Genomic DNA, 24,895 nt, shown 5'->3' with positions numbered 1-24,895 from the left:
TTAGTTCTGTCGAAGCAGACGTGAATGTCTGTGCACAGCATCCACAAAGGCCCCTACGTGTTCTGGGTCCATGTCAGGGTAAAGCCCATGGCCTAGGTTGGCAATGTAGCGTTGTGGCCCAAAGTCATCCAGCATCTGCTGCACCAGCTGCCTGATCTCCTCCTGGGGGACCAAAAGGGACTGTCTGTAGGGGAAGTCAACAAGCCTCTGTCCTCCCTATGCATAATATAACAGTAACATATACAGAGGTGGCATGCTTCTACTCAGTGTTATTCTCAGTGTGTATGGAGTGGGGTGGGGGCTAGGGAGTGAACCCAGGGGCGGTCTACTTCTACTAAGCATTTTTATACCATTAAATCAACAGAATATATCAGATACTTCATATGGGCCAGCACTGAGAACTTGAACAATCCTGCCTTCCATGTATGGGGGAAGTAAAGGGGAGAGACAAGTAGCCACAATAAAAATAGACACATAACCACAACCATAGCCACAGCCACAGGAGTACACAGAGACAAACTGCACACACAGAAGCCCTGGTTGTTACCTCAGATGCATACAAGGCACAGGGGTCCAGATTACCCTGCAAGGTCACTGTCTTCCCCACTCGCTCCCTAAAAGAGCCAGTGCCACATTTTGATGACTGTATATTAGGAACTACTCCCCATTTTAACCTCAGAGGACCACCCCTCCATCACTCACCTGGCTTTCTTTGGGGCCATTGTCCAATCAAGCCCAACTACCTCATAGCCAGCCTGGGCCAGCTCCTCCAGGGCAAAATGCCCATCCTTCGCAAAAATTATCTGGAAGAGAGCAGATCTCTGCTACATGAGGGGCATTGCTACGCCCACTAAGCTTTCTTGGCTGCACTTCTGCTGCCCTCTACTGGCCACTTCATTCCAAGTAGGACTTGCCCTAAAAACTACAGACCCACTTTCACTCAACCTAACCCAATCCTCACCATGGGCACCGGTGCCAGGCCTGCCTCCTGCAGCCCAGCCTTCACTCTCTTGGCCACATCACGGATGTAGGGCAGTGCAAATTTGTTGAAGAGCTGTGGGCCAAGATGCCCTGCGTGAGACTCAAAGAGCTGCAATGCCTAGTTTGAGGGTGGTGAAGAAAAATGTATAACACACAAGCAATTATGTCAAGCCCCACATACAAAATATGCTGCAATTTCCCCATGTGACTTTTGAGCCTTGATAATTCCTTAGCCTATAAACTCACTTCTAGTCTAAAAGTTTTGCTTTCTCTTCCAGATCTCATCATTAGCTTAGTCTCCAAATACTCTGAGCATTAAGCCCCCACTCCCTCACTAGTGTCAGGGGGGTTGACTGCTCCCACAGGATCACTGGAAATCAAAGACTTCTGCCCTTCCCGGTTTAGGAGGCTATTGCTTCTGGTCCTCAGTCCAAACCTCAGCCTATTTCTATCCCCAGGACTCACCTGGGCTCCAGCAGCTACTTGTCCTACTAGATATGGAACCAGAGCATCAGTGAGGATTCGAAGCAGCTGGTGACTGGCCTGAGGTCTTTGATAGAGCCAGCGCTTAGCCTGAGCCATGGTGCTTGAGCCACCACCCTCAACCATGTATGTCATCAGGGTCCACTGCAGAAGGATACAAAAGATGTCAAAGTGCAGAGGCCAGACTGACACTACCTTCCCTCTATAACGAATCTGCCAGAGTGACTTCATGCCCCAGTCTTTGCTCTCTTCCACATTACCGGGGCACCAGCAAAACCAATCAGTGGGACACGCCCAGCCAGCCGTTGCCGGGTAAGGGTGATAGCTTGGAACACATAGCCCAACTCAGAGGCCACTGATGCTGGATCCTTTAGACGCTGCAGGTCCTGCTCTTCTCTTAATGGCTCGGGGAAGTTGGGTCCTTTGCCAGGTACCATGGTCACCTCCATGCCCAGTGCCTGGAGAGGGATAAAATATCTAGGTCCCCATCATGAAAATTCCAGGAGGAAAGAAAAAAGGAGAATAAAACTCAGTCTATCTCTTTTAGCCTTAGTTTTTCCCTCTATCCAGTTAGGATAAGTGCTTATCTTGAAACTTGTCAGGACTGATAAGATTTCCAAGGAATCCCTTCCCTTTTTTTAATACATCCCAAGATCAAGGCTGAGTGGTACCTGGGGCACAACTAGTATGTCAGAGAAGATGATGGCAGCATCCAGAGGAAACCTACGAAGCGGCTGTACGAATAGAAAACAGGTTGTTAGGTGACAAGCTGAAGGTATAAATCCCTCCCTCTTTTGTGGACCCCTCACCTGCAGAGTCAGTTCACAGCAGGCCTCAGGAGAGCGACAGGTGCTGAAAAAGTCCTGGGCAGCTCTGGTTTCCCGAAACTCTGCAGATAGGAGAGGGAAAGCAAAGCTCAACCTTAAGGCTCTCCAGAGCCCTCAGCTGCCCCAAGAAAACTTTCACCTTCCAGAGTTTACGGAGACTTCTGGACCCTGGTCCTGACCTGGTAAATAGCGGCCTGCCTGCCGCATGCACCAAACAGGAGTGTAGTCTGTTTCCTCTCCCCAGGCTGCTCGCAGGAACGTGTCATTCTTCAGCTCTGGAAAACTCTGGGGCCTCACGATCAGGTGGGGGTGGGGGAGGTGTCAGTATGTGAGATGGGGGTGGGTTTCTTAAAGCCGATTCACTCTGGCACCGCTATCTGCCTCCTGCAGGCCAGCTTGCAAGCTGTGGCTCCCCGCCCATTCTTCCTCCTTTCTGCCTAATCAGGTGGTGCGCTAAATTGTAGAAGGGCCCGCTCTGGCGCCCTTTGTCTACACATACTCCCAACTCTCTCAAGCTCAAAGGAAAATGGAGACTCGGGGAGGGGATTAAGGCCTAGTAAAGATAGTTTGTGGGTAGGGGATCAAAATAGTGAGTCTTTGGAATGGGTCCGCTAGTGGGTGGTCCTGAGGCTGGGAAAGAGCTAAAGAGGGATCAGAGTAAAAGGTCGCAGAATAGAGGTCCCAGTTACAAGTTCTGGGGCATCCCCTGAAAAAAATGGACGCAGTCTCATTGGCCCCTGAAATGAAGGTCTCAGGAATTCAGGGTTGAAGGTCCGGATCCCAGTGACGGGTACGCATTGGGAGATCTCCAGGAAAATTGGGGTATAGAGTCAGACTCCTGATTTGGAAGACTCAAATCAGAAGCCCCATTAGCCACACCGCGTTCGCAGAGAACTTACCTCAACCCATTCGCCTCCATGGCAAACAGTAACTGCGAACGCCACCACCAATTTAACCTGAACGTGAGCCTGCCCCCAGTACAGGCTCCACCCCTTCCTGGAAGGAGCCCTGGGCGTCGCCATGTTGGGCGTCACGTGATCCAACTCCACTGACAGCTCTCGGGCTGCCCTAGCTGCTGCCAGTAGGACCCCAAACACTTTTCACCGTAAAGTCCATTGTAACAACGCAACAACAAACTCTTTTTTCTTTATTTTTTTTTCTTTTTTTTTTTTCTTTTCGTTTTTTTCCTTTTTGGTACTGGGGATGGAACCCAGGGACTTTCTACATTCGCGTACACCCCAATCCTATTTTTTATTCTTTATTTTGAAACAGGGTTTCACTAAGTTGAGGAGGGCCTAAATTGCTGAGTATGGCCGCAAACCTGTCTCAGCCTTCCAAGTACTGGGATTACAAGCGTGCGCCACCTTGTCCGTCTACAACAAATTCTTGAAAGCAATAGCTCCGCTTTACATCTTAAGGTGGCATGAGAAATTTTTTCTCATCTGATGACCTGAGAATCACAAAGGCTTGACCCAAGTCTTACTGTTATTCTCAAATACACAGTGTGTGTGTGTGTGTGTGTGTGTGTGTGTGTGTGTGTGTGTGTGTGTGTTACTGGGAGTGGAACCTAGGGGCTTTTCTACCTCCGGACTATACTCCCAGACCTATTTTATACTTTATTTGAAAACAGGGTCTCAGCCGGGCGTGGTGGTGCACGCTTGTAATCCCCGCACTTGGGAGGCAGAGACAGGAGGATCGCGCAGGTTCAAAGCCAGCCGCGTGCGCTGGTTTAGGAGACCCTGTTTCCATATAAAAATGTAAAAATAGGTCTGGGAGTGTAGCCCGGAGGTAGAAGGGCTTCCAGGAACCCCAGTACCACCAAAAAAAAAGACCAACGAAAACGGTCTCACTAAGTTGCTGAGAGCCTCACTGAGTAGCTGAGGCTGGCTTCGAACCTGTGGGATCCTCCTGTCTCAGCCTCTCAATCGCTGAAATTACAAGCGTGCGCCACCACGCCCGGTTCAAATACACATTCTAACAGTCTTATCCAGTCAGGCATATGGAGAATGATGCAACTAGGCCATACACGAAAACTGAAATAGCCATACTGTATATTTACATTACCTAGTAAGAGCGGAGGTTAAAGTGCTGCACAAGACCCACGGGCTCTGGGTGAAGCTGCCTTTCAGGAGCTATAGTCTGATGGAGAGACAAACTGGCAACCACATTAAAGTGGATAATAAACCTAGGGTTCAGAGTAGCAACCAGGATCTATCCCCAGTCACTCAAGACTAATGTCAGTGGCCGCGGAAAGGGTCATTCTAAAAAACGTGTTAGTCAAATAGAATCGAGGATAGATAGTTGGCAGACTTTAAACGTTTCTTCTGGTAGTAATATAACTTACTGGGGGCAGGGAAGCAAAAACCGGAGGCCAGACAAACGGGGTGGGGGGGGGGGATGGCTGTTGCTAGATGGGTGGCTTGAACGAGGGTAGGAGCCTTGGAGATAAAGTGGTAGTGCCACTGGGGATGGAGAGAGGGAGGATGATCAGGTGGATCTGGGGTCTGATCGGCTGAGTGCGGAAGAGACACAGAGGTGGGCAGTATCACTGTCTATGGGAGTACACCGGACAATACGGCGGAAGTGGAGGGTGCGCTTAGTCCAGAACATACGGCGAAGGTTGACCAGAGGCGGGGCAGGGCGTGGTGGGAAGCTCGGCCAGGGGTCGCCGGCACCGCTCCCCGGGCTGGGTCGCCCCGGTCTCCCTCAGCCGCTTCGCCATGGCGGGCCCGGGCCCCGGCGCGGCGCTGGAGGCCCCGCGGCAGCTGCTGGGCCGCGTGCGCTTCCTGGCGGAGGCCGCTCGGAGCCTCCGCGTCGGGCGCCCGCTGCCTGCCGCGTTGGCTTTCGTGCCGCGAGAAGTGCTCTACAAGCTTTACAAGGACCCGGCGGGGCCGTCGCGCGTGCTGCTGCCGGTGTGGGAGACGGAGGGCCTGGGGCTGCGTGTGGGCGCCGCGGGCCCCGCCTCGGGTGCCGGCTCCGGGCCTCTCCGCGCCGCGCGCGACAGCATTGAGCTCCGGCGCGGCGCCTGCGTCCGCACCACGGGCGAGGAGCTGTGCAACGGCCACGGGCTCTGGGTGAAGCTAACCAAGGTGCGTGCGGCGTGCCCGGGACCCCGCAGAGTGCCCCCAAGTCCTGGAAAGTTCCCCTGCCGTGCCCCGGGTCGAGCTGGCTTTGCGTTCGGTGCACTTTGCCCTGGGCCGGGCAGAGCGAGCCGCGGAGCGGTTCCCTGATGGTTGGCCCCATCTTGCGCGCCCCTGCAGGAGCAGCTGGCAGAACACCTAGGGGACTGCGGACTGGAAGAAGGCTGGCTGCTGGTGTGCCGCCCGGCGGAGGGTGGGGCCCGCCTGGTGCCCATCGACACCCCGGATCACCTCCAGCGACAGCAGCAGCTATTTGGCGTGGACTACCGGCCGGTGCTCAGGTCCTGCGCTTTCAGGGGTGGGGCTTACTATCAGCTGGCCTGGCGCCTTGGGGTTTGGAAACACTCCTAACGCGTCCTGGCTGGGGATGTGTGTATTAGAGCGGAAGCAGATTACTACGAGCAGAGAGGGTCTGGGGCTGGGATTGGGCTTCAGGGGGAGCTTGGGGCTAGAGCGCTGCAGAAGACTCCGGGTCCTGGAGCTGGTGCCCTGCTGTCTGCTGATACCTACCAACCCACCCCCAACTCCGTGCCCACAGATGGGAACAGGTGGTGGACCTGACATACTCGCATCGCCTCGGATCAAGGCCTCAGCCCGCGGAGGCCTACACTGAAGCTATACAAAGGCTACTGTGAGTGATCTGAGCAGATCGGGAGGGAGCTCTGGGTCTGGGCCGAACCTAATAGGGGCTTGGGTTTGCTTAGCTATGTTCCCCCAACATGGACCTACGAGTGCGACGAGGACCTGATCCACTTCTTATACGACCACCTGGGCAAGGAGGATGAGAACCTGGGTAGCGTGAAACAGTATGTGGAGAGCATAGATGTTTCCTCCTACACAGTGAGTTCCTGAACTCCTCCCTCCTGAGGCAAGATCTACTCACACCCCTCAGGCTAGAGCCAGAACTCCCATCTCCGAGCCAGTGCTAAAACAATACCCCATAGGCCACACGCAGTCCAGTTCCATATCCTGGAAGTCCTAGAGAAACCTGAGGCACCTTCCTACCCTGCCCCACCCCTGCCCCATAGCAGTTGCCAGTTTTAGTCCAACACAATTATGTTTTCTTATACTCCCTGCCCCAAAGCACATGCCCCTTGCAAAAGTAAGGGTAATTGCTGACCCCACTGCTCTGTCCCTCCCTAGGAGGAGTTCAATGTGTCCTGCCTGACAGACAGCAATGCCGATACCTACTGGGAGAGCGATGGGTCCCAGTGCCAGCACTGGGTTCGGCTTACCATGAAGAAGGGCACCATTGTCAAGTGAGTATGCTCTGGGCAGGATGGAGTGGGTAAGCCATGTGCCTGTGGGTACATAGAAACCCAGGTGCACATTCTAACCCCTTAGGAAACTGCTACTCACCGTGGATACCACGGATGACAACTTTATGCCTAAACGGGTGGTGGTCTATGGGGGCGAAGGGGACAACCTGAAGAAGCTGAGTGACGTGAGCATTGACGAGTGAGCAGGCCGCCCTGGGGTAGGAGGTGGGGCATGATCTTAGCAATGGGGCCTGGCCCAAGTTGGATGCCTATATCTGGGGATGCCCAGCATTCCCTGAAGGCCAGAGGCAGGGGCTATCTCAAGTGCCTCACACCCATCTCCTCAGGACCCTGATCGGGGATGTCTGTGTCTTGGAGGACATGACAGTCCACCTCCCAATCATCGAGATCCGCATCGTCGAGTGCCGAGGTGGGGCTTAAGGCTATGAGAAGGGAGAGGGAGCCCCAGGGTATAGGTGGGGACAACCTGACGTGAGTGTGGAGAGAAGGGGATGGGCATGGAGTTAGGGTGAAGTGATGGCTGGATTTGAAGCTGTAGGGCCTGAACCAGGTGAGAGGTATTGGGTGTAAGCCCACCTTAAACACATGCAGTTGGTTGGGCTCACCTGGAAGAGAAACTGAATTGGGACCCTCTTGCATCCCAACATTATAAAGGTGGACAGAAAGACAGCAAGGAATATATAAATATCGGAATCAGGTGATAGAATAGGATCCCAAAGGCTCCAAGTCTCTAGGGGCTAATGGTGTCAAAAGGCTGAGCGTAATGGAGTCATTCTTAGGCCCAAGAAGGCGGCAGGTGCAGTAAATGACCTCACCCTGACCCTTCCCCCAGATGATGGGATTGACGTGCGTCTCCGAGGAGTCAAGATCAAGTCATCTAGACAGCGGGAACTAGGGTTGAATGCAGACCTCTTCCAGCCATCCAGTCTGGTGCGATACCCACGCCTGGAAGGCACCGACCCAGAAGTACTGTACCGCAGAGCTGTCCTTCTGCAGAGGTGACTGCTATCTGCAGGCCCTTCCTTTTCTCCTTCCCTGAGATATGTGTGTGTGTGTGTGTGTGTGTGTATGAGACCCCCAAAGTCTTATAAGCCATCCTGCTTCAAATGTCACAGCAGCACACTGGGCATACTTGTCCCAGTGTGCTGGGAAGTTGGGGAGGTTTAATTCTACGCCAAAGTCTTCAGCTGTAGTTATCTTTACCCACCACCCAGATTCATCAAGATCCTAGACAGTGTCCTGCACCATCTGGTGCCTGCATGGGACCACACACTGGGTACCTTCAATGAGATTAAGGTAAGCCTGGCCCACCCAGTGCTGGTCTGGCCACTGAGCTCCTCCTTCCTGCTCATGTAGTTTTCATTCTTTACCAGAGAGCTTCTAAAACCTACTCCAGGGCTATGCTTTCACTGGTTCTAGGAACCAAGAAGAAAGCCAGACACAAGTGGTCAAAATGTAGTGTTTGGAGGGCTTCCCCAGATGAGCGTGTGGATGGCACATGGGCTGGGGGAGGAGAGGTCACAGTGTGGGCAGCCAGCTTGCATGAAAGGTGCACTCTGGGCACTGCCAGCAGCTCCAAATGGCTTCAGAAACACATGCAGGTAGGTGTGAGTATGACATGGGGATAGGGCTGGAAGCAGGTGGGTAGGAAGCAGGAACTGGTAGTTGAGGTCTCTGAGGGCCAGGCTGAGAAGCAGGAACATTGTCCCAGGTCCATAGAACCATTGGGAAAGTTGTACACTCCCCTAGTGGCTGCAGTGAGGAAGGGACTGGAGGCAAGGATGGGATGGACTTGGACTGGACTGGTGGAATTGTGTCCAGGCATAGAGGAAGGCTCCAGGGCCTGGACAGAAGCTGGCTGCCCGCTGATCCTGCTCTGGCCATTCTCACCAGCAAGTGAAGCAGTTCCTACTGCTGTCACGCCAGCGGCCCAGCCTGGTAGCCCAGTGCCTGCGTGACTCTGAGAGCAGCAAGCCCAGCTTCATGCCACGCCTGTACATCAACCGACGCCTTGCCATGGAACACCGTGCGTGCCCCTCTCGAGACCCTGCCTGCAAGAATGCAGTCTTCACCCAGGTCTGGACCACCTGAGGTTGGATCCAGGGAGGGTCAGTAAAGGGCCTAGAGGGCTGAGCCAAGAGGAATGTGAGCAAAGTCTCTGAGCAAGAACAGTGCTAGGTCTTGACATAGATATCCCTGTGACTCCTTCCCCTTCCCCTTCCCCAGGTTTATGAAGGTCTTAAGCCCTCTGACAAATATGAAAAGCCCCTGGACTACAGGTATGGCACAAGGGACTTGCCTCAGGCACACAGGTACACACATATGCCCGCACTCTTCCTGGCATCCCTCACCATTACCACTCTGAAGCCCTGCTCCTCTTTGGCCTCTGGGCTGCTGAACTGGCCTGAGCCCTGATGCAACCCAGTAACAGAGATCCGCTCCTACCCACAGGTGGCCCATGCGCTATGACCAGTGGTGGGAGTGTAAATTCATCGCAGAAGGCATCATTGACCAAGGTGAGGCCCCGCAAGAAGATGACAGGAATCATTCTATTACAGTGCTAGAGGCTTCTTGGGCTGCCAGCTACTGAAGATAGGGAGTCCACTTATAATAGCCTTGTGGGGGCTGGGCTCTTGTGTTTCCAGCTAAGAGCATCTGTCATTTCAGGGGGTGGTTTCCGGGACAGCCTCTCAGATATGTCAGAAGAACTGTGCCCTAGCTCAGCCGACACCCCTGTGCCTCTGCCCTTCTTTGTGCGCACAGCCAACCAGGTAATCTGTACCCGCTCCCAGGTTCCTGCCATTCCTTCTCTGCAGACCTCCCAGGTGCCAGACTGAGCTAGAGAGTGGGTGGAGGAGGGACTGAGGTGCCCAGGGCATACAGGGACATAGGGGTATACAGGAAGAGGAGGAGCCTTTGGACATTGAGGGTCCCCACTGGAAGATTTCGAGGGATGCCATTGGGTTGCATGGGGCAGGAAAATGGGATCCATCTCATGTTGCACTGATAGCTCTGTCTCTGGGCTGGGACAGGGCAATGGCACTGGTGAGGCCCGGGACATGTATGTGCCAAATCCCTCCTGCCGAGACTTTGCCAAGTATGAGTGGATCGGACAGCTGATGGGGGCTGCCCTTCGGGGTAAGGAGTTCCTGGTGAGTAGCCTAGTCCACAACCCTATCACATCAGCCCTGGCTCCTGGAAGGAAGGGCCAGCAAACCTGGGCAGCTCCAGGTGAGGACAGGAGTGTGTGTCATGCAGGTCCTGGCTCTGCCTGGCTTCGTGTGGAAGCAGCTGTCTGGTGAGGAGGTGAGCTGGAGCAAGGACTTCCCAGCTGTGGACTCTGTGCTGGTGAGTAGTGTTTCCTCTACCCATTCCCGCAGGTCGGTGCTTCCCAGACTTCCCCGCACTTCTTCTTTTTCTGCTCCCTCTCCAATGCCACCTACTCCCATGGTTTCAACTACTGTCTCTGCTGTGGTAACCCCTAAAATCCTGACCTCCAGCCATAGCCTCTCTCTTGGGCCTGGGACCACATGTGCATCTGCATCCTGGACACCTACTTCAAGGTGGCATCTGAGACTCAGCACACTTCATCCTCTCCCCAGTCTACTGCCCAGTACACTCCCTGCTCAGAATGGCACCACCCCCATCCCGAAGCTCCCCGGGGCAGCCTTTACTTCTTCTAAGTCTCTCTCCACATTATATCAAGTCTCTCCTGGAATCTGTCTCTTCCCATCTCACTACTGTCCCCCTGTCTCCTAGCTCAAGCCATCTTTCTTTCTTTAACCATTTATTGTAAAAGCTAGTGTCCTAGCTGGGCGTGGTGGCACACACCTATAATCTAAGTACTTAGACTGAGACAGAAGGGCTGTAGTTTTGAAACCAGCCTCAGCAACTTAGACTGTAGGCAACCTAGAGAGACCCTGTTTCTACCCTGTTTCTGTTTGTTTGTACTAGGGATTGAACCCAGGGGCATTCTACCTCCAAGCTACACCCCCAGGCCTATTTTTTTTTTTATTCTTTATTTTGAAACAGGGTCTCACTGAGTTACAAAGGGCCTCACTAAGTAGCTGAGGCTGTCTGCAACCGCAATCCTCCTGTCAGTCTCTCAAATGCTGGGATTACAAAAGTGCGCCACCACACCCGGCTTATTTTTTATTTTGAAACAGGGTCTCACTAAGTTGCAGAGGGCCTCACTAAGTAGCTGAGGCTGGCTGCAAACCTGCGATCCTCCTCTCTCAGCCTCTCAAGTACTGGGATTACAAGCCTGTACCACCACACCCAGCTAGAGACCTTGTTTCTAAATAAATAAAATAGGGATGAGGATGTCGCTCAAAGGTAGAACACCCTGGGTTCAATCAATCCCAACACCAAAAAAAAAAAAAAAAAAAAAAGCTGGTGTCCCTGTCTCCATTTATATATATTTGGTACTGGTGTTTGAACCCAGAGATATTTTATTTTTTATTTTGAAACAGGGTCTTTCTGTGTTCCTGAGGGGCCTCCATAAATTGCTGAGACTAATCCTCCTGTCTCATCCTCCAAATCCTGTGATTACAGACATGCACCACCACACCCAGTTTCCCTGTCTCTATTGTTGCCCATTCTGTCCTCATGCTGCTGTAAGTAGTTTAGTTCACTGTCTTTGTTTCAACCCTTTGATGGTTTTGCCCTGGGGGCTTCGGGTAATGCAGAGTCTGTAAAGGCCTTTACATGACCCCTGTATCTCAAGTCACCAACTCATAAAGATTCCAACCCAACAGATTTCTCAAGCCTTTCTCTTTTAGCTTCCACCATGATGTTCTCTCTCCTGTCTTCCCTATGGCCCAGCCAATTCTCAGCCATGATTTGGGTCTTAGCCCAGATATCATTTCTGCAGGATGCCTTCCCTGGCTTCCCAGGCCACTTAGGTGTTGTCTTGATGCTTCCACAACTCTGTATGGCCCCCTAACTCCCTACTTCCTGCCTGCCTTGTCTGGATCCTTCTCTGCTTCCCTGTGAGCATTCAGGAAAGATGGAGACTCCCCCCATAAGAATCTGCCCCCTGCCTTTCCCTGATTCCCAGGTGAAGCTCCTGGAAGTGATGGAGGGAATGGACAAGGAGACGTTTGAGTTCAAGTTTGGGAAGGAGCTGACATTCACCACCGTCCTGAGTGACCAGCAGGTGGTGGAGCTGATCCCTGGGGGCACAGGCATCGTGGTGGGATATGAGGACCGGTCTCATTTCATCCAGCTGGTGCAGAAGGCCCGGCTAGAGGAGAGCAAGGAGCAGGTAGTAACCAGAAGCGACAGAACAGAGAACCTCCGACCCTCCCCAGCCCATCCCCAGTAGCCAGAGCTCAGCCTGATAGGCTGGCTACCAGGGCCAATCCTAAGAACTCTGGCCCCCACCATAACTGTGCCCCACATTCCTATTGACCAGTGGGATACAGAGGTGCCCCCAGTATAAGCCAAGAGTCGTGTGCTCTCTCCCAGCCAGGCCTTTCCCTCCTTCCCAGGTGGCAGCCATGCAGGCAGGGCTGCTGAAGGTGGTGCCGCAGGCCGTGCTGGACCTGCTGACCTGGCAGGAACTGGAAAAGAAGGTGTGTGGAGACCCGGAGGTCACTGTGGACGCCCTGCGCAAGCTCAGTGAGTTCCAGACGGGGCAGGAGGGGGGCCAGTGAAGCTCGGGGTGGGGCCCAACACCTAGGCAGGGTGAGAACTAAGAATGAATTCTGGCCTTGTCCTCTCCAGCTCGATTTGAGGACTTCGAGCCATCTGACACGCGGGTGCAGTATTTTTGGGAGGCACTGAACAATTTCACCAACGGTCAGTGGAGGCGGGCGGACTGGCTTGTGGGGTCCAGCAGCAGGGTAGGGGCCGCAGCCCCTCCCTCACCATCAGTGCAGACAGACACTGACTTCCCTCTCCCCCACCCAGAGGACCGGAGCCGCTTCCTGCGCTTTGTCACCGGGCGCAGCCGCCTGCCAGCGCGGATCTACATCTACCCAGACAAACTGGGGTAAGTACAAGTGCAGAGCTGTCGGGGTACCCCACTCACACCCATACCCCCACATCTTCCTAATCTGTGACCCTCAATGCCCGCAGCTACGAGACCACAGACGCGCTGCCCGAGTCTTCCACGTGCTCCAGCACCCTCTTCCTGCCGCACTATGCCAGGTGGGTTTTCCTAGGGTCCAGCCTGGGGCGGTGTCCTCTGTGTGGGAGGACTTCCAGCAGGGCAGGGCAGGGCAGGGCACCAGAGCCTCCTTGCCCTGGGAGTGGTGGAGGGGCCTGATGGAGCCCTCGCCCTACCCCTGCAGTGCCAAGGTGTGCGAAGAGAAGCTCCGCTACGCTGCCTACAACTGTGTGGCCATCGACACAGACATGAGCCCCTGGGAGGAGTGAGGTGGCCGCTGCGCAGGTGCCACTGCCCTCGCCAGGCGAGCACACCTTCCTGGCCCAGTTGGGCCTGGGTCCCTGGCGTGAGCCCACACCAAGTTCGGGAAAGCCACAGTGCCCTATTCCTGTGTGTGGTCAGAGCAGGGGCCGTGAGTTGACACCGGCGGGCCCACCCCGCAGAACCACAAGCCCTACCGTGCGGGGCTTGCTGCCCGAGGCACAGGGCCTCGCGGAGAGGCCTCTTCCACAAGCCCAGCACCAGCTGCCAGGCCTGAGCTACTTGAAGGGGGCCAGCCAGCTCCCCACCCCATGGACTTGGCTTCCAGGTTTTTTTCCACCTATTTTCTCCTTTTCCGGCATGAGCCATGGCTCAAAATTTTAAAAAATCTTTGGAGGATGGTGTGTGCCCCCCCCACACACACCCCAAGCAAGGAGCCAGGGATGGGGAGGGAGGGAAGGTCATTCTCCTTAGTCACCTACCCTAAGAGTGAAGCCAGAGCTGAGCGCCCCCACCCTTGTTTCCATTTTTTTTTTTTTTTTCTCGTCTCCTTCTGTGAGCTTTGTCCTTCCTCCAACCCAGTCTGACAAAGTGCCATGGCCTCCCCTGGCTCAGAACCTACATCCACTCAATGTTGACTCCCTGCCACCCCCCGTGCATCACTTCTCTGTCTCCCCCAGCCTGACTCGCCACCTGCTGTTTTGTCCATCAGATTTTGACCAGTTATGTCCCCTCCAAAACCTTTACCCTATTCTAAAATAAAGCCTAGACTTTGAACTTGCTCCTAGGGCTCTGTACGCCCCTGACCCAGCCCTCCCTTCCTTGAGGGCCTCCATGACACTCCTTCAAAAGAAGGGCTTGCACTTGGAAAAGTTGAATAAATGGATTAATTCATTCCTTCAAAAATGTGTTTTTTGGGCTTCCTGGATCTGTGCTAGACTACCCAGGCTAGCTCCAGGAGCACCCACAGAACAGCTGTGTCCTGGAAGAGCCTTCCCTAGCCAGTGCCCTGCCGGTAGCCAAACATACGTGTGCCTGGGGGAGTGGGGTGGCTTCTCAGTGGCAAACATGACACCTGGAGGGCAGCATGGGAACAAGGGTCCTGCATGGCGCCGGGGTTGGGGGCTGGCATCTCTGGGATAGGCATAATGGTTTGGAGCATGGAAGTTTTTTTCTGGAACTAAGTAGGCAGAAGTGTGTCCCATCATCAAGGACCAAGCCTTGGCAGGCGGGGAGGGGGTGAGAAGCCAGACAGGTGAGGATGCTGACAGATGTGCAGCTGCAGTTTCTCATCACCCTGCCACCTGCGTCTGCACTAAGCTGCAGAGACCACAGGCAGGCACAGCCACCACAAGGGGGCAGTGACGCCCTGAGAACAGCCGGCCCGTGGTCCCTGTCTGGTACAGTGTGAGTCGGTGGGCTGCCCAACAGTGCCCTGCCCTCTTAACTCCCACTGTTGCCCTCTAGTGCTCCACCCGACCTGGCCCAGGCTGAGAACCTCCTTTTCTCAGGATAGCAAGAACCCCTCTCCAACACACCCAGCCTATCTCTCCAAATCTCTAAGCCTAACATTCCAACTCAGCTTAGCATCTGGCAGCCCCCATCCTGCCCCTCCCTCTTTCCTACACCTTGGGTGGTCCATGGGAGAAGGATATACACTTGCACATACACACATCCAACCGCACCCCCACACACCCCTTCCCACACACACAGTCGAAGGGGGGAAACCCCAGAGGCCACCACCCCAGCCCAGTTCTGCTCTTCCCAGCAAGCTCCACCCAGTCCTGCTGGTGGAGACCTGCCTTCGCCTTCTCTGTCCACATCCGTGTGTGTGTGTGTGTGTGTGTGTGTGTGTGTGTGTGTGTGTTGCTGGGGATTAAACCCAGGGGCATTCTATCTCCAACCTACATCCCCATCCCTTTTTTATTTATTTATTTATTTATTTATTGGTGGTACTAGGGGTGGAGCCCAGAGGCTTTCTACCTTTGGGCTATACTCCCAGACCTATTTTTTTAAATATTTTATTTGTAAACAGGGTCTTATTAAGTTGCTGAGAGCCTCACAAAGTAGCTGAGGCTGGCTTCAAACCTGTGCGATCCTCCTGTCTCAACCTCCCAAGTGCGGGGATTACAAGCGTGTGCCACCATGCCCAGCTTATTTTATTTTTTGTGTGTGGTACTGGGGATTGAACCAGAGGCATTCTGCCTTCAGTCTATACCCCCAAGGTCTCGCTAGGTTGATGAGAGTCTCACAAATTACTGAAACTATCCTCGAACCTACAATCCTCCTATCCCAGCTTCCCAAGTACTGAGATTACAGGCATGTGGTTCCATTTTACTTTTTATTTGGAAACAGTGTCTTGTTCAGTTGCCGTAAGCCTCGCTAAGTTGCTGAGGCTAGCCTTGAACCTCTGACGCTCCTGTCTCAGCCTTCCAAGTACTGCTATTACAGGTGTGTGCCACCACACCTGGTCAACCACAGAGCAGTACTGATGTTAGGCACCATACTAGGTACAATAGATAAAGAGGTGGTTAAAGCAGGGATTATTTTTGCCCTTGTGGATTTAAAGTCTAATAGAAGAGACAGTATATTAGACAAAAGATCATATAAAATTTTAATAATATTTATGTAAATGTTACAAAATACAAGTGAAGACACTAGACTTGTTGCAGAACAGAGCAGGATGGTTCTAATCCATGTGGCTCAGTGAAATGCTAATTCTTAGAATAACTGGCACAAAGGCTAACTGAGAGGCATGTCAAGACCCAGGTTATAATGTGATGTCCTGAAAAGGTATGATTGGGGTGTGTGTGTGTGTGTGTGTGTGTGTGTGTGTGTGTGTGTGTGTTACTGAGGATGGAACCCAGGGGCCTTCTAGCTCTGAGCTACACCCCCAATCTATTTTATATTTTATTTGGAAACAGATTCTCACTAAGTTCCTGAGAGCCTCACTAAGTAGCTGAGGCTGGCTCTGAACCTGTGCCCTGGATCAGCCTCCCAAGCACTGGGATTATAAGCATGAGCCACCACCCGAGGTGTATTATTGTTATTTTAATTTGCATTGCTTTATTTACTTTTTGAGACTTTGTTTTTCCTCTTTATGAACTACCACTCATGGATTTTGCCCTTTTTTTCATTGCTTTTATTATATTTTTCTTGTTGATTTGCAACAATCTTTATAAAGTACAAAAAAGTTCCATAGTCACTGAACAACTTGTGTGGTGTGTTTATGTGTGCATGTGTTACTGGAGATTGAACCCCGGGGCATTCTACCTCTGACCTATACCCTTAACCCTATTTTATTTTTTTATTTTGAAACAGGATGTCACTCAATTGCTGAGGCTGGTCTTGAACCTGCAATCCTTTTGTCTGAGCCTCCCAAGTACTGGGAATATAGGTGTGTACCACCACACTCAGCTAGATCTTTATTTTGTTCATAAATGTATCCCAGGAACCTAAGCCATCCTTGGGAAGGAGACAAGGCAGGGAATAATTCCAAGCAGCCAGTAACAGTAGGCACTGAATAAATAGTTGTTGGGTGAGAAAATAAATTGTGGTCCGAAACCCATACTTTTCAATTTAAAAATAAGGGAGATCAGCCATCTGAGAAGTTATTTTTTCAAAAAAAGAATCACCAAATTGATTAAATTAATTTTTATGTTACTGGGGATGGAATCCAGGGGCATTCTACTTCTGAGCTATACCCTCAGCCCTATTTTTTATTCTTTATTTTGAAACAGGGTCTCACTGAGTTGCAAAGGGCCTCACTAAGTAGCTGAGGCTGTCCTTGAAGCACGATCCTCCTGTCTCAACCTCCCAAATGATGGGATGACAAGTGTGTGCCACCATGCCAGGCAAATTACTATTTTTTAAAATTGACCCATCAGAAGCCAGGTGTGGTGGCTTCATGCTTGTAATCCCAGCATTTGGGAGGCTGAAACAGGAGAACTGCACAGGTTCAAAGCCAGCCTCTCTGGCTTAAGAGAACCTGTTTCCAAATAAAAATATAAAATAGGTCTGGGAGTGTAGCCCAGAGAAGGGTTCCATCCCCAGTACTACCAAAAAATAAAATAAAACCACCAATGAAGGTGGGCGTAGTGGCGTACTCTTGTAATCCCAGCACTTGGGAGCCTGAGACAGGAGGATCACACAGGTTCAAAGCCAGCCTCAGCTACTTAGTGAGGCTCTCAGCAACTTAGTGAGACTCCCATTTCCAAATTAAATATAAAATAGGTCTGGGAGTATAGCCCGGAGGTAGAAAAGCCCCTGGGTTCTATACCCAGTACCACCAAAAAATAAATTAAATAAATAAATAAAACTACCAATGAGGCCGGACGAGGTGGCACATGCTTGTAATCTCAGTACTTGGGAGGCTGAGACAGGGGGATCACACAGGTTCGAAGCCAGCCTCAGCTACTTAGGTGAGGCTCTCAGCAACTTAGTGAGACCCTGTTTCCAAATAAAGTATAAAATAGGACTGGGAGTATAGCCTGTAGGTAGAAAGCCACTGGGTTTCATCCCCAGGACCTGAACAAACAAACAAATAAAATAAAAGATAGGTCTGGGCCCTGCTGGGTGTGGTAATGCATGCTTGTAATCCCAGCATTTGGGAGGATCGGGGCTCGTTGACACCTCAGCTACTTAGTGAGGCCCTTTGCAACTCAGTGAGACCATGTTTCAAAATAAAGAATAAAAAATTGAGCTGTGGGTGTAGCTCAGAGGTAGAATGCCCCTGGGTTCCTTCCCCAGTCCCCAGTAACACACTCACACCATATATATATATATATATATATATATATATATATATATATATATATATATATATATATAGTATAGTTGTGGGTGTAGTGCAGAGGTAGATGTCCCTGGGTTCATTCCCAGTACCAAAAAAAAGAAAAAAGAAAAAAAAAAACCACACGAATGATGAAAATTCTGTAGGTTTGAAAAAAAATATTGAAGTTCTAATTAATGATTCTTTCCAAGTTTTTTACATGATGTAGCATTATTTGCTGTCTAACTTATTAATCATTAGACAATAATGGGCTTATGTACAGAAATAAAAGTATTTTAGGGCCTACAACAGGCTGCCAAAGGAGTTTCGTTTTTCATTTTTATCTTTCACTCAGCACTCTAAAAACAATAATTCCCTGCCCCACTGACAAGTCCACAGCCAAATGGAATAGATGACTATTAATATAAGGCCAGCAAATTCCCAGAGAGACCTCTACAGACGGTGGGAAGAATGTTTGTGAACCTAGGCCCAACTTTTTAAAGGGTTCTTTTGTCTCCTTTTCTTTTTTTTTTTTTTTTTTTTTTTTTTTTTTTTTGCGGGTCTGGGGATGGAACCCAGGGGCATTCAACCTCCAAGCTACAGCCCCTGCCCTATTTTTTATTCTTTATTTTGAAACCGGGTCTCACTGAGTTGCAGGGGCCTCACTAAGTAGCTGAGGCTGTCCGCGAACCACGATCCTCCAGGTCTCAGCCTCCCGAATGCTGGGATTACAAGCGTGCGCCTCCACGCCCAGCTTTTCTTTTTTCTTAGTACTAGAAATTGAACCCTTTTTCACTCTACCACTGAGCTAAATTCCCAGACACCTTCATTCCCTCCCCCCTTTTCTTTATATATACTAGGAATTGAACCAGTGGTGTTTTGGCATTGACCCCAGGGCATTCTACCTCTGAGATATACCCTCAGCCCTATTTTTTTATTCTTTATTTTAAAACAGGGTCTCACTGAGTTGCAAAGGGCCTCACAAGTAGTAGCCGAGGCTGTCCGTGAATCGTGACCCTCCTGTCTCAGCCTCCCAAATGCTGGGATTACAAGAGTGCACCACCACGCCTGGCTGAAAAGGCTGTTCTTGAACCTGTGATCTTCCTGTCTCAGACACCGAAGTACTGGGATTATAAGCATGTGTCACCACATCCTACTGAAGATTAATTTATAACATAAAATATTTGCCAGGTGTGGTGGTACGTATTTGTAATCCCAGTACTTGGGAGGCTGAGACAGGATATTTGCAGGTTTGAGATCAGCATGGGCAATTAAATGAGACTCTCAGAAACTTAGCAAGACCCTATTTCAAAATAAAAAATAAGAGCTGGATGTGGTGGCACATGCCTGTAATCCCAGTACTTGAGAGGCTGAGACAGGAGGATCGCAGGTTCACAACCAGCCTCAGCAATTTATTGAGATCCTGTTACAAAATTAAAAATTAAAAAACAGGCTGGAGTGTAGCTTGGAGGTATAATGCCCCTAGGTTCAATTCTCAGTATCAAAAAGAAAAAAGAAAAAAAGAAAAGAACACAAACCGAAGTGATCCTGAACTACTTTTCTCTACTAGAAGAGAAAGCCTTTTAGTTCTCTCAAACTATTCTCTAGTTTAAACAGGACAGTTTAGAGCTGGGTATGGCAGCACACACCTGTAATCCCAGCATTTGGGAGGCTGAGACAGGAGAATCACAGGTTTTGGACAGCCTCAGCTACTACTCAGTGAGGCCCTCTGCAATGCAGTGAGACCCTGTTTCAAAATAAAGAATAAAAAAAAGGGCTGGGGGTGTAGCTCGGAGGTGGAATGCCCCTGGGTTCCATCCTCAGTGCCACAAACAAAACAAAACAGAATAAAACAAAAGGACAATTTAAATGGGTGACAGAACACTGGGCACTATGACCTAATCTTGAAATACCTGTAGTTGGGAGTCTGAGACAGGAAGGTCACAGGTTCAAGACCAGCCTCAGTAACTTAGTCTCTCAGCAACCTAGTGAGACCCTGTTTCAAAATAACAATAGTCAGTCATGGCGGTGAACATTTGTAATCCCAGTACTTGGGAGGCTGAGACAGGAGGATCACAAGTTGAAGGCCAGCTTTAGCTACTTAATGAGGACCTCTGCAACTTAGTGAGTCCCTATTTTGAAATAAAAAATAAAAAAAAAATATGCCGGGTGTGGTGGCACACCTTGTAATCCCAGAGTTTGGGAGGCTGAGACAGGAGGATCGTGCAGGTTCGAAGCCAGCCTCAGCTGGCTTAAGAGACCATGTTTCCAAATAAAAAATATAAAATAGATCTGGGAGTGTAACCTGGAGGTAGAAGGCCCCTGGGTTCCATCCTCAGTACCACCAAAAAAAAAAAAAAAAAAAAAAAAAAAAAAAAGCTGGGCATGGTGGCGCACACTTGTAATCCCAGAATTTGGGAGGCTGAGACCAGAGGATCTTGGTTTGAGGACAGCCTCAGCTACTACTTAGTGAGGCCCTTTGCAACTCAGTGAGACCCTGTTTCAAAATAAAGAATAAAAAATAGGGCTGGGGGTGTAGCTTGAAGGTAGAATGCCCCTGAGTTTAATCCCCAGTACTGAAAAAAACACCAATAATAAATAAAGTAAAAATAAATAAAAAATTAAACTAGTTCTTATCTCAAAACCATGCTGTGGCGGCTGGAGGTATAGCTCAAGCTGGGGATGTTGCTCAACTGTAGAGTGTTTGCCAAGTATGTCCAAAAGCCTGGTTTGATTCCCTAGCACTCATAACAAAACAAAACAAAACACAAAAAATCCCCTCCACACACAAAAAGCTGTAATTCCTAAAACTTCTGCTTGCTTGACTACTACCAAGGAGAGAATCTTTTGGGAGAAGGAAGGGTAGTCAGATATCAGGACTCCTATGGCTGATACCTATGGCTGAATAGATCACTATAGGCTCCCCTCTACCAACATACTACTTATTACAGTTGAATGAAAATGAGTAATCATCTAGTAACTCACCATCGGCATTCTAACGTGAAGGAAAGGGAGGGATAGGCCGTGTTTGTTAGTTTTGTACTGGGGATTGAATCCAGAGTCATTCTATCTCCAAGCTACTTCCCAGCCCATTTTATTTTTTATTTTGAAACAGGGTCTCAATAAGTTGATGAGTCTGGCTTGAAACCTGCGATCCTCCTGTCTCAGCCTTCCAAGTACCTTGGATTACAAAATTGAGCCACCACTTCCGGCCATTGGTAGTTTGCGACTCGACCAAATGGTGGGGATGGCGGAAACCCCAGGTACCCCAGCAGACGCCTTCGCCGCCGGGTACACCGCCCCTCCGACATCCATCGCTCGGCGCTCGGCCACTTTGCCTGGCCCGCCCAGCGCGTCCCATCGAGCTGCTCGGCCATCGCGCGCCTGCGCCGTGGGGCTGTCAGCAGCAGCAGCGTGGGGAGCGCCGGGAGCCGGGAGCCGGGCGCCGAGGTGAGGCGGTGGCTTCTGTCCTGCCAGGCCGCACGCCGCCGGCGAGCCGGGCGAGCTGCGCGGAGGGGGCTGGAGGCTCCCCTTCATCTCGGGAGGCGAGTTGGGCCCAGGCGGACCTGAAAGGGTGGGCAGGGCCCCGGGCTGGAGCCCCTGCCTGAGCCGCACCTGGAGCCAAGTGCCCTGACTAGAGGCAGGTTGGGGAGAATCCGAGCCAACCACCTGTGCAACAGGTGGAGAGACCGAGTTTCGGGGAGGGAAGGTTCAGCTCGAAGTCACAGGAGCGAGCCCCAGGGTCGAGACCAGACGCTCTCAGTACGGTCCCTGGACTCTCTCCACCTCATTCCTTCATTCATTATGCAGCCTACCTTTAGTCGTCGGGTGCAGAGCAAAGCCGTTCAAGGGGGAATACGGCATGGGAAGACAGACCAGCTACCATACAGTGGTCTGCCATACCTGTTTACGACTGGAAAAGGCCGCGGCGAGCGCCCGAGGGTGTCTGGGAAGCCCGGAGAGCCCCCTTTAAAACTTAGGAGGCTAGCCAAGGCTCATTGCCTGACTCCTGTCACCCAGAATCGTGGCAGTGACATCGAGATAGTTGGCAGCCCACCTGTAGTCGTGTCCATAACTAGTCTTGCTTCCCAGGTTGCTATTCTTCACCCAGAGCCTCTTTGAAAATAGAAACTTAAGATCCTTGCGACCTAGGTTCTAATGCTTTTCCGCACATTTTTAAGTTTCTTTAATTTTTTTTTTTTTTGTACTGGGAATTGAACCCCAAACCATTCTATCTACAAGATACACAAGTCCAGCCCTTTTTGTTTTTCATTTTGAAACAGGGACTCACTAAGGTGCTGAAGGCCTCGCTAAATTGTTGAGACTGGCCTGGAACCTGTGATCCTTCTTTCTAAGCCTCCCAAGTATTGGGATTACAGGTGAGTGCCACCTCTCCCTGCTGAGGATGACTTACTTAGGCCTGTTGTGAGGTTCAGAGATCCTCATCCCATAAACACCGAGTATCTAGCATTTGACTGGGAATACAGTGATGACAACACACAGTCCCTGCTTTCAAGGAATTCATTCTTTTTTTTTTTTTTTTTTTTTTTTTTTTTGGTGGTACTGGGGATGGAACCCAGGGGCCTTCTACCTCCGGCATACCTATTTTATAGTTTATTTGGAAACAGGGTCTCTTAAGCCAACTGAGGCTGGCTTCGAACCTGTGTGATCCTCCTGTCTCTGCCTCCCAAGCACTAGGATTACAAGTGTGCGTCACCACGCCTGGCTCAAGGAATTCATTCTTAAACTGACTTTTAAACACATTCTCAGAGAAACCTGTAAAAGTTGAGATAATCTGTACATGGTTGAGTGGAAGCACATAGGGAAAAGATGTCCCTTCTATCAGATGTGTGGGAAGATTGCGAAAGGCTTTATGGGTAAGATGATTCTTGAGCTGAGTCTTATTTAATAGTTGATTACTACAGGCAGGAGAAAGGGAACGTACGAAACTAGAATAGTGCAGGCAGGCATGGTGTGCATGCCTGTGGTCCCAGCTATTCTAGATGCAGAGGCAGGAGGATCGATCGCTTGATCCCAGGAATTCTAGGCTGTAGCACACTATGCTGCTGAGGTGTCTGTGCTAAGTTCTGTACTGATATGGTGACCTCTTGGGAGTGGGGGATCACCAGGTTCAGTGTGTTGGTCAGCAATGGAATCATACTTAAGAATATAGTTTCTGCACTCCAGCATAGCTGACATAATGAGACCCCATTTAAAAGAGGAAGAAAAAAAAAAAGGTGGTGGTGTACGCCCATAATCCCAGTACTTGGGAGGCTGAGACAGGAGGATTGCAGGTTTGAAGTCAATCTCTGTAACTTAGTGAGGCCCTTGGCAACTTAGTGAGACCCTGTTTCCAAATAAGAAATAAAAATCAGGTTAGGATTATAACTTGGAGGTAGAATGCCTCTGGGTTCAATCCCCAGTACCAAAAAAAGCAATGCAATTATGAAACAAACATGATTCAGTTGGTACAATGATCTAGCCTCTGTCTAATAATGTCAAACACTTATATAGTGCTTGTGATAGGATGGACATTATTTCATGTGCTTTATATAAAGTAACTTAATTCTTTTTCCAGTGCTGGCTATTGAACCCAGCACCATGTACATGCTAGACAAGTGCTCTATTATTGAGTACACTCCCACCCCTCATTTAATCTTTACTGAAGTAGAAACCATAATTATCCCTGTCCTATAAAATGAAAAACAAAACAAAACTGAGGCATAGGAAACTTAGGTAGCTTGCCCTAGTTCATATAACTAGTAAATGGTAGAGTTAGAATTCATACCCAGGCAGCGCAACTCTAAGATCTGTGAACTTAACCACTAGATTCCCCTTCTAAAAACTGAGGGAGCTCTAGGTGTGATACATGTCTGTAATCCCAGTACTTGGGAGGCTAAGACAGAAGGATCTCAGGTTCAAGGCCAGCCCCAGCAATTTAGAGAGGTCCTCAGCAAGACTCTGTTTTGAAATAAAAAATAAAAAGGGCTGGGGGTGTAGCTCAGAGGTAGAATGACCCTAGGTTCAATCCCCAATACAAAACAAAACAAAAATCTGAGGGTGTTGAGAAGGTGTATGGTGTGTGTGTGTGTGTCTAGGGATTGAACTCAGGGGGACTCTTCCACTCTTCTTTTGATCTATATCTCCAAGTTCTACCTTTTTTTTTCCTTTTTGGTACTGAAAATTGAACACAGGTGTTACCTCTTCTGATTTACAACCTGGCCCCGTGTGTGTGTGTGTGTGTGTGTGTGTGTGTGTGTGTGTGTGTGTGTGTGTGCAGTACTGGGAATGGAACCTAGGGGCATTCTGCCTCTGGGCTATACTCCCAGACCTATTGTTATTTTTATATATTTTATTTGGAAATGATCTCACTAAAGTTGCTGAGAGCCTCACTAAGTAGCTGAGGCTGGCTTCGAACTTTCATGATCCTCCTGTCTCAGCCTCCCAAGTACTGGGATTATAAGCAAGTGCCACCACTCATGGCTTATTTTTTATTTTGAAACAAGGTCTTACTAAATTGCAGAGGGCTTCACTAAGTAGCTGAGGCTGGCCAGGAACCTGCTGTCTCGTCTTCCCAAATACTGGGATTATAAGTGTGCACCACCATGCCTGGCTTTATTTTTTGTTTTTGACCCAGGGTCTCAGTCTCACTGAGTTGTTGAGGGTCTGGCTAAGTTGCTGAGGCTGGCCTTGAACCTGTAGTCCTCCTTCCTCAGCCTGCCAAGTCCTGGGGATTACAGGTGTAATTCTATGCACACTCTCTCTTGCATAATTCTATGTGCACTGTAACTTGGATATATCCTGGTCTTGGCTCTAATGATAGTATATTGTAATATTTTGAATATGTTTTTCCGTTTCTACTCTCTCTCTTTTTTTTCTTTCTTTTTTTTTTTTTTCAGTACTGGAGATGGAACCCAGGGGTAGTCTCACTGAGGTATACCCCCAGCCCTATTTTTTAATTCTTTTTCTTTAATTTTTTTTTCTTTTTTGCGGTACTAGAGATGGAACCCAGGGGCATTCTACCTCTGAAATATACCTCC

At 50.2% G+C, this 24,895-nt stretch overlaps 2 protein-coding genes across 2 annotated transcripts; one reads left to right on the top strand and one right to left on the bottom strand.

Annotated features, from left to right (window-relative positions):
* UROD (uroporphyrinogen decarboxylase) lies at positions 1-3,210 on the bottom strand (the record flags this gene model as incomplete). The annotated part of the gene is made up of 10 exons (XM_080691823.1): positions 1-162; positions 548-614; positions 703-803; positions 962-1,099; positions 1,447-1,608; positions 1,725-1,922; positions 2,136-2,198; positions 2,274-2,353; positions 2,471-2,583; positions 3,191-3,210. The coding sequence occupies 10 exons, from the start codon at positions 3,208-3,210 to the stop codon at positions 1-3; spliced, it is 1,104 nt and encodes a 367-aa protein (XP_080547949.1).
* A 1,693-nt stretch (positions 3,211-4,903) lies between these two features.
* HECTD3 (HECT domain E3 ubiquitin protein ligase 3) lies at positions 4,904-13,092 on the top strand (the record flags this gene model as incomplete). The annotated part of the gene is made up of 21 exons (XM_080692304.1): positions 4,904-5,380; positions 5,552-5,712; positions 5,970-6,062; positions 6,136-6,271; positions 6,575-6,690; positions 6,776-6,889; positions 7,038-7,120; positions 7,544-7,709; positions 7,926-8,007; positions 8,605-8,787; positions 8,938-8,990; positions 9,163-9,227; positions 9,379-9,482; positions 9,744-9,863; positions 9,970-10,059; positions 11,771-11,977; positions 12,204-12,333; positions 12,439-12,513; positions 12,625-12,706; positions 12,793-12,864; positions 13,008-13,092. The coding sequence occupies exons 1-21, from the start codon at positions 5,012-5,014 to the stop codon at positions 13,090-13,092; spliced, it is 2,586 nt and encodes an 861-aa protein (XP_080548430.1). The 5' UTR covers positions 4,904-5,011.
* Between the last annotated feature and the right edge of the window lie 11,803 nt (positions 13,093-24,895).

Source organism: Muscardinus avellanarius (genome assembly GCF_963383645.1).
Source record: "Muscardinus avellanarius genome assembly, chromosome: 3".
NCBI lineage: Eukaryota > Metazoa > Chordata > Mammalia > Rodentia > Gliridae > Muscardinus > Muscardinus avellanarius.
Note: the sequence above shows the minus strand (reverse complement) of the source record. Positions and strands in the feature narration are given on the sequence as shown.